At 38.5% G+C, this 9,976-nt stretch overlaps 1 protein-coding gene across 1 annotated transcript in view; it reads left to right on the plus strand.

Moving 5' to 3' along the window:
- Window positions 1-3,922: 3,922 nt before the first annotated feature.
- Window positions 3,923-9,976, plus strand: part of CENPW (centromere protein W) — an 8,044-nt gene continuing 1,990 nt past the window's right edge. The window contains exons 1-2 of the mRNA XM_029945180.1: window positions 3,923-4,210; window positions 9,675-9,788. Coding sequence (XP_029801040.1) covers window positions 4,085-4,210; window positions 9,675-9,788 — 240 coding nt within the window. The 5' untranslated portion in view covers window positions 3,923-4,084. The remainder of the gene's footprint in view (window positions 4,211-9,674; window positions 9,789-9,976) is intronic.

The following is a 9,976-nucleotide window of genomic DNA, read 5'->3' on the forward strand; positions in this document are numbered from 1 at the left end:
AAATTGTATCATGTATCTTGAATGTATCATAGATAAGCTGCTATATAACGATTGCCACTTCAGATAGCTGTGAAATTAGGTGATTAACTAGTTGTTACTTAACCTTCTAATTTCTGTATAAGTCTAATTACATGAAATAGAAGTTGAGGTTTTGATTTTTTACTTTGCTTTTCTGTTTGGAGTGTCATTGTAACTACTGTATTGTAAATGATGGAAAATAATTGTATATGTTAAAAAATAAATTGTGTTATATTCAAAAAATAAAAAATAAAAAAAATAGAAAAAAAGTATGTGCAGTACTATGTTGGTAAACATTTAACAACTTCCTTTCCAGAACAACAACAAAAAAATAAAACAAACCCACATCCTGATTTGTGCATTTGCCACTTCCCATGGTGTAAATACTTTTGGCTACCAACATCATGTCATTGAACAAAGTTCTGGGAGGCTAAGTCAGCTTTTGCACACTGTTGGACTTGTGTCTGTGTATATGCATATAGGTGGTCCAGGTTTTTCTGTTCACATGTGGGGGGGGAGGTTCTATTTTTTTATTTGAGTGTGTGTGTGTGTGTCTGTGTGTGTGTCTGTGTGTGTGACAGAGAGAGAGAGAGAGAGAGAGAGAGAGAGACAGAGAGAGAGGGAGAGAGGGAGAGAGGGAGAGAGAGAGAGAGAGAGAGAGAGAGAGAGAGAGAGAGAGCGAGCACACACAGGGAAGAGGGGAAGAGGGAGAGAGAGAGAATCTTAAGTAGGCTTTACGCTTAGCTTGGAGCCCATCATGGAGCCTGATCCCAACACCTTGGGATCATGAACTGAGCCAAAACCAAGGCCTGGCTTCTCAGACAATTGAGCCACTCAGGCACCACTCGAGTTTCTATTTTAAATAGGAGGTCTCTCTGATTCTTGTCGGAACAGAGGCTTGAAGGAAGTGATGGAGACACTTCTGCAGATAAATGAGGAAAAAGTATCCTTGGCAAAGGGAATAGTAAATGCAAACACCTGATGGAGGAGTGGTTGGTGTATTTGATGGATTTCAGGTGTGTCTGAAGGCTATCAAGAATGCTAATACAGTTAGAGGAGAGTGGGTTGCTTACTTGTGGTAGATAAAGTCAGAGTTCATTGTGCATTTGTAAGTATATTTATTTGTACTTGGCAGGTAGGCAAGACCTCATAAGTCATTGTAGGAAGTTTTATTTTGACGGAAATGGAAAGGGTGAGAAGAGTGACATAATCTGAGTTACATCTGCCTCTTCTGTTGAGGAAAACAGAAATAGCCTGAGACACTAGGGTCAGGAGGGTGTTGCAATAATCCAAGTGAGAGATGATGATGACTTGGCCAAAAGTGATCAGATACTGCAAAGAGAGCTCATGAAATTTGATAGAGAATTGAATATGAGATGAGAGAAAGAAAGGAGCTAAGGATGATTCCAAGATTTTGGCTTTAGTAATTGGACAAATGAAAGTGCCATCAGCTGTAATAGGTAAGTTAGTGTATGGAGATTTAGGATACAGGGGCATATCAAGAGCTAATTTTGGATAAATTTAAATGATTAAAAATTCCAGTCCAGGGGAGAATTTGATACACATGTCTGATTAGGGAGATATAAATTTGGTATTTAAAGTCAAAATACTGGATGAGATCACATAGGGAGAGTGTAGATAGAGAAGAAATTTGAAGACTGAACCCTGTACTTCAGTATGTCGAGATAAAGTACTTAAGAAGAAACCAGAAATGGAGAATGAAGGGCCATGAGGTAGGAGGAAAACCAAAAAAGAATAGCATCAAATTAAAGAAAATATTTCCTGGAAGAAAGAATCCTAAACCCCAATAAATACTCCTTGTTAGCCAAACAAACTGAAGTTTCAGAACTGACCATTGAATTTTAAAGTGTTATTAATTATGTTGACCAAAACAATTTTGGTAGAGAGGTAGATACAAAACTCGGATTGTGGTGGCTTCAAAAGAGAATGGAGGAAAGGGAATTGGGGACACCAAATTTAGCTGATACTTTCTAGTTTTTCTGTGAAAGGGAAGTAGTTAAAAATAGGATAAGAAAGAGCTTTTAAAGGGCTTGAGATATTATAGACTGTGTGTGAACAGATAGAAAAAAAATTCATCAAAGAAGGAAAATTCATGAAGTAGAAGAAGAGATAATTGCCAGTGAATGTCCTTAAGAAAGGAAAGGGACTGGGATCTAGGGCATAAGTAGAGTTGTCATCTTAGATGGTTCAACACTGGGAGCAAGTGGAGATTGCTGGGTAAATATGGTGGTAGGAGCACGTAGAAAGTCTCTATGGGATGGTTCTGTTTTGTGTGTGAAGCAACGTCATCAGTTGAGGGTGAGGATGGTATAGGAGTGAAGGGAGCTTTGAGGAGAAGAAAGAGTGAATTAAAGGACTTAGGAATGAGCAAAAGATTTCGGGCAATACTTAAATCCCACTTCAATGGTCATGACTTTAAATTGGGACCAGACACAGACCTGTCTGTGTGTTTTAATTAAGCCACTATCAATGTAAGATGCGGGGCGCCTGGGTGGCTCAGTCGGTTAAGCCTCCGACTTCGGCTCAGTTCAGATCTCACATTCGTGGGTTCAAGCCCCACATCAGGCTCTGTACAGCCCGCTCAGAGCCTGGAGCCTGCTTCTGGTTCTGTGTCTCCTTCTCTCTCTGCCCCTCCCCCTCTCATGCTCTGTCTCTCTCTGTATCAAAAAACTAAATAAAACATTAAAAAAACTGTATCAAAAAACTAAATAAAACATTAAAAAAAAAGATGCAAGCACAGAATAGATTGACATTTTAATTTAAGCAGGTTTGGGGGGTTTGTCAGGTGAGTATAAGGGGAAAAAGAATGGCTAGAGAGCTGAGGAGAAATGTAAGGGAATATTATAATAATTCACAATGGACTGTAAGAGGGAGGATAAAGAACACAGTAGAGTTTGGGGCCTGGTAGGGATAGAAAGAAAGAGGACTATTATCCCAGTGTCATCTAAGAATTGTTGGAGTTGGGATGTTGGCAGGAATGAGTTGAAAAGACAGATGAGTTTGAAAGTGAGGAAAGTGAGACAATTGAATTGAGAATATGGAAGGGTATAGTATTTGGTAATGACATAGCCTAATGTATGACTGCAGGTGTGAGTAGATGATATGGGGGGGGGCGGAATACCATCATTGGTAGAGAGGAGGTCTTGGAAATGGAATGCCAGATAGAGGAAGGATCCTCTGTGTGGATACTGAAAACACAATAATTACTAGAGGTAATTACAATGAAAATCACAATGTTCTCAGTGTGGTCCTCAGACTAGCAGTGCCAACATGGCCTGACTACTTGTTAGAAATGCAAATTCTCAAGTCCCATCCAGATCTACTGAATCAGAAACCCCGAGAGTGGTGCTTCATCTGATGCACGATGAAGTTTAGGGACTACTTCTACTGTAGCATAGAAGATAAAAAAGTTAATTGTTTGGAGACATAGCAAGGATTTCAATGAGGTAGCATTTAAATTACATCTGAATTTATGGTAAGGTTAAGTGCAGGGTCCTTAAAATGAAAGGGAGCAGCATTTGTAAAGAAAAGCTAGACTCATAAAAGACCTCAAGTAAGATCAAGTGAAATTATGTAAATTGTTAAGACATTAATATCAGAAAATCATGTCTTGCTAGGAAGGCATTTATTCAGGAATCTTAATAAAATATCACAGACATTTATTCATCTACTTTAGTCTACTGGTATTAGGCTCAGGAAATGTAATTGCCTTGGCATACAAACATTTCCCACAACTTCTCAATATCTTTATTAAACAGGAGAGTTCTAAAGCGCAGGTATTACACAAAATCGAAGAATGGAAGCCTGGCCCTTTAATGACATCACGGAGGGGGCGCCTCCGGGGGCGGGGCTGGCGCCAAGCTGACGTCACTACCGAGCGCCGGGAGCACTCCTTTGGCGGCGGATTCAAACGTTCGGGCTGGAGTCCCCGGGCCTGAAGAAGTGTCCAGAGGCTGGGTTGTTCCTGCTGTGCCCTCGGGTGTGAATTTCTGTGCGGTTCCTGGAGGATCTCGGTAGCCAACGCGGCTGGTGCCCGAGCGAGAGAATGGCGCTCTCGACCACAGTCTCCCAGAGAAAGATGATAAAACGGAAGGCTCCCCGGGGCTTTCTTAAGCGAGTCTTCAAACGACAGAAGCCTCACCTTCGTCTAGAGACAAGTGGCGACTTACTGGTGAGATTCTGTCCCTTCTTTGGCTAGGAGTGGGGCCACGAAAGGTAGAGGAAAGAAACCCCTGGCTTTATTTGGCTACCCCAGCTCTTTGAGGCGTGCGTTTAAGGCATTTCCAGCAACGAGCAGGGCAGGTTTGCTCCAGTCTGATCAGTTCATATTCCTGACGCTTAGTTGTCCCGGGGCCCGCTGAAATATAAATATCCCGACCTTGAAAAAACTAACGTTAATTTATGCTTTTGGCTTTTACATATCACTTTTCTGGAGCACAGTCTGTGTACTTGCGAAAGGTATGAAAGATACAGTTAAAAGGTTTTTTTTTTTTTTAATTTGGGCTGGGTTGTATTTATTTATCTCTTATGAAAGGAATCACTGACATGGCATTTAAATGTGGACCTCCTTCTTCGCCTTCCTCCTCTTTTACGTTGTTAACCAAACGTATTTCCCCATTTCCTCTACTATGTAGCTTACTTATTAAAGAACCCTAATCTAAGTTTACTTGTAAGCAGTATGCTTTCTTTTTTTTAACATAGTTTTTGTCAAGATGGCTTCCATATAACACCCAGCGGTATGCTTTCAACTGTGAATTTATTTTCCTAGACAATTGGAGCACCTGTTAGTTTTCAAGGCAAACCGCTAAAACTTATTTATCTAACTCATAATTCCTGTAGTGTATTGCTTACCACAACCAAAACCACTGTGTAGTATTTCTTTCTTGAAATAAATTGAGAGTTTTTATGTTGAATGCCTGGAACATACATCCTTCTAGCAGAATAAACCCTTTTTCCCTAGGTTTAAAACAAAAGAGGCACTTCCTCCCTTTTGTCACAAGAACTTTTTTAGTTAAGGAGCCATCATAATAAGTGGTACCTAATTTCCAGGAAGTTAAGGTAAAGAATTGTGGGTAGCCAGGACACAAGGCATGAAGAATGTCTTCAGAATGCATCATCTATCTGTTCTTAAGCTCCATTGGATTTTTTCAACTCCCTTCTCGGTAGCCTCTCCAAGTTCACTGCTGCCTTCCCATCTTTAGCCTGCAACTGCTGCGTTTCTCTTTTTGCTAGACTACTATAGAATTGTCTTCATTTTTCCATTATTTGGTCCCTGAAGTCACAACAGCTTTTTTTTTTCCTTCGTGGTAAAGTAGCTCTTCTAATATCTCCTGCCTTTCTTTTTTTTGTTCCTTTCATAGATTGCAGTGAGAAAAGACAATACAGTTGACCCTTGAATGACCACACCCCCCACAGCTGAAAATCCACATAGAACTTTGATTATCTAAGACCTTAACTACTCATGGCCTATTGTTAATTTGACTCTCTAAGAACTTAACTACTAATAGCCTATTGTTGAACAGAGCCTTACTGATAACATAAAACAGTTGATTACACATATTGTATATGTATTATATACTGTATTCTATAATAAAGTATGAGAAAAGAAAATGTTAAGAAAATCCTAAGAGAAAATGCATTTACAGTGACTGTATTTTTTAAAAAATCTGTGTTTTTCATTAGTCATCCTATGTATATAATTTTGAATGTCTCCCCTTCCCCATGATGATAAAAATAGCATAAGTGAGCTGGATTAAATAAATTGATCTGCAGAACATTTTTGAGAATTTATTCTGGAGTTTTCATTGTGTTAGGGTTCTAAATAGAGGGGGAGGAAATATACCTGCTCCGAATATCTGGGAGATTCCCAGCTGGTGCAGATTGTTTGACAGAAATTTCTCAAGTAGTCAGTCCTCCCATATCCAGATCTTTCTGCCTCAGAGTGACCCATGAACAGGTGGGCTCTATTGTGGAATGGGATCCAGGTGGTGTGGGAAAGAAGGAGAGGGGAAATTTCAAGCAGTTGCAGTGGTAGAGGAAAGGAAGTTCTTTCTGTTGGTATCTGTTCCTAGGTTGTATGCTTGTCTTTGGCTTGTGTTGGTTCTCCTTCACTGTCTTGTGTATGCCATCCTTCATCTTGGTTTCTTTGCTTACAGTTTTCTGCTTGCTTTTGACACTTTGTAATCTTATCCAGCAAGTGCCTTATGTCATCCATGAACTTTTCTACAGTTATGGTGGGTGGTCAGTTTTGATCTATTTTTTCTGAACTTTGATAGCAGTGATTATAGTTTAACTATTGAGACTCTGACAGTTCTCTAAGTTTCATATGTCAGTTTTGTCTCCCAGTGTGTTATGCATCTGCTTGAGAATAAGGAAGCATACATATCTCCTTTTCGTCTCCCATTATCTTTAAAAGAAAATAAATCCACTTTCGTTTTAAGAATTTATTTTTAAATAACCTCGACATTCAAAATGGAGCTCAAATTTACAAGCTCAAGATCAAGAGTTGCACACTCCACCAACTGAACACAGCCAGGAGCCCCCAAACCAATCTGCTTTTATGTTGTCTTTTGTATGTAGTATTTCTTCTACATGAAGATGTCCTCACTCTACTTGGCAAACTCCCAGTTTCAAAATCCAGTTCAAATGCCAGCCACTTCCTGAGTCCTCCTTAATCTTAGGACCAATGTTATCTTTCTATATCCTCTATGGTCACATGTTTGTCTTTAATTTCATGTAGGAAGTTGGATAGGAGCTTTGAATTGGGAACTTTTTGGATCCCTAGTGTTTGGCATAATACTTTGAATATTATGAGTATACAATTAGTGTTGGGAATGCATGGCAATTAATGTGGGTTGATTATTACGTATAACAGTTTACTCATAATTTCTTTGTGTTATTACATGTTCTGCACGGTTTTTTTTTGTTGTTGTTTTATTTTATGCCTTATTTGATTGTATATCCCCAGGCCCAGTACTGGTGAGTACATCTATTAATCTGAATCTTGTTCAGCTTTCCCATGGACTAGTTGTTTTTCAGATTTCTTACTGAGTAATGCTGTGCAAATATCTGGGTGCTTATGGTTTGTGTAAAATTGCAAAGTGCTATGATGAAGGGAGGAGGAATCAGGCTGGCCCAGTCTTTTGGCCAATTGATACTGTCAGGGAATGGATATTTCTTTGTAAATGATCTTTTGATATACCTTTCAAGCAAAGTAACTTTTTTTTCCAAGTAAATTTTTATTGGAATGACCATTTTCAAGTTTGAGTGCCTCCTCGCCCAATACCTTAAAAATGTGTTTTTGTAATGACCATTTTAATTGAACCTTAGTGCATTTGAGTGGCACCACTCAGTTGACTGTTTTATGACATAGGATTGGTTTGCTTAAAAAAATTGTGGCATTAAAGAAAAGTAATATTAATATGTCTCATGCTTTTAAGGAGGAAAGGACTTTCCACATAGGTTAATAGGGTGAACCAAATTTCAAAACAGTTTGGGGATTTTTGTGTTTTGTCTTCTCATTTTTTTGAAAGTGAAGTATAGCTGATGCACAACTTAGTGACTCAACAAGTGTGTATGCTATGCTCACTGCAGGTGTAGCTATCTGTCACCATACAACGCGTTTACAATACATTGACTGTATTCCCTGAGCTGTACCTTTTATTCCCATGTCTTGTTCATTCCAGTGATTTATTCATTTCATAACTGGAAGCCTGTATCTCCTGCACCTCTTCACCCATTTTCCAATCCCACCTTCCCTCTTCCCTCTGACACCCATCAGTTCTCTAAAACAATATGGTTCATTTGGGGTTGACTAAAAAAAATTTTTTTTACCTGATTTGTGGAGAGGTGGAGATATCTTTTGTTCATGCAACGATAATTGTTGACTACCTTATGAGTGTATATATGTGTGTATATGTATGTATAAATGGCTGAAGATCGTTGAGGATACAATGTTGGAGAAATTAGACATAATTCTTCCCCTTTTATAGTACATTGAGGAAGATAGGTGAGAAATTGCTGCATAATGTATGTAGTGTGTGCAGTGGTAAGAAGTTCAGGGTGCATAACCTTACATATTGGGGGTAGTTGGACTTTTCAGAGAAGTCCACAAACTAGTACGATGCCGGTAGGCGAGGTTGTATTTGAATACCATAAGAAGTTCAAAAGACTTACTATAGAACTGTAAGCTGAGAATGGTGAGGGATGAAACTGGAAAAGCCTAGTCAAATGGAGTTTAGTATTAAGGATTTTATCCTGGGCGTATCTGGAAGCTATTACATCTTTAGAAGTAGGAAATCTAGATTAACAGGAAATTGTGCCATAATATGGAATGTTTTTGTTGCAGAAGGAAATGGGATGTCATTAGAAGTTTAAAAAAGAATTGAATGACATGGCATTACGTAAAGAATCAGAATTGGGTCTTTACCCTAGAATTCTTGTAAGAATTAAAGAAGACAGTGCATCAAAAAAAGTACCAAAGGAATATCTCTCTACATCAGTTCTGTATCTCATTAAATTTAAATTCCCAAACTCCTATTTTTCCAGATATCACTAAAATATTCTTAAGCATCTAAAACCACCTACTAAAGATTTCTGTATAATATTTAAATTTAAAACACCACATTATCTAGTTATTTAATGTTTAGTGAACTGTGGGGGAGTGGTTGTGTGCAGTAAACAAGAGAGTGAGTATTAAATGAATATTCTACTGGAAAGAGCTTAAATGCTATATAAATGACCAGTATATTAAAGATATTAACTAATTGTATCTAATGATTAATATTTATCTGCTTATGTTATCTATTTTAATTTCTTAAAAAGAGCCTTAAAAAAGATTATTAGTAGATACAATTATTTTGATATGTTGGATGACAAGTAACTTGACCTTTATATATGTGTGTGTGTGTGTGTGTGTGACACACATATATACACAGACACTTTTCAGTAAGGTTTTAAATGTCAATTATTAACATTTTGAAAAATGTTTATTTGTTTTTGAGAGAGAGCAAGCAGGGGAGGGGCAGAAAGAGGGAGACAGAATCCCAAGCAGGTTCCAGGCTGTCAGTGCAGAGCCAGATGTGGGACTCGAATTCACGAACCCCTGAGATCATGAACTAAGCCGAAATAAAGAGTTGGACTCTTAACCAACTGAGACCCCCAGGTACCCCTAGTTTTTGAATAGATATTTCAAATTAAATATCTGATTAAAATATCTTAAGCCCTTCGATTATAGAATGAGAGATGATTGGCTTTAAATATAGTTGTTTGATACCTTTTGATTTTAAATTTTTGGGGAATTCCATTATCAATTTAAATTTATTTGGAGTTGGAATAAAGAATATTTGCTACTGAATAGAGTCCTACATGAACTTTGTGATTATGCTTTACAACAAGTGATATTGTCTCCGGCCTTTGGTCAGGCTTATACAGCCTTGTTTCGTGCATTGAAATACCAAGTCTCTTTTGTATTGAATTTAACTTGGACTTACATTAAATTGAATTCTTTGTTACTTTAAATACAAGTGGATTGACTTAATCATACTAGTAAATATTACATTAAATTTTGAAATTTTAGTTTTAAAAACCATTATTTCAGAGTCTCAGTGTCTGAGCTTTAAATTTTCTCTTTCAAGGTCCACCTGAATTGTTTACTGTTTGTTCATCGTTTAGCGGAAGAGTCCAGGATGAATGCTTATGAGGCTAAGTGTGGAGTCATTAAAAAGGAGCATGTGCAGGCTGCAGCAAAGGTAAAATCTGACTTGCTTTACTTGTGTATGAATTAACTTAAGAAATATCCTCTAGTGTATCCCTTCTACCTGATTTGGATTCCTTATTCAGCTTTGTTGACTCCCCCCCCCCCCCCCCCCCCCCCCCCCCCCCCCCCCCCCCCCCCCCCCCCCCCCCCCCCCCCCCCCCCCCCCCCCCCCCCCCCCCC

Source organism: Suricata suricatta, chromosome 7 (assembly GCF_006229205.1).
Source record: "Suricata suricatta isolate VVHF042 chromosome 7, meerkat_22Aug2017_6uvM2_HiC, whole genome shotgun sequence".
Classification (NCBI taxonomy): Eukaryota; Metazoa; Chordata; class Mammalia; order Carnivora; family Herpestidae; genus Suricata; species Suricata suricatta.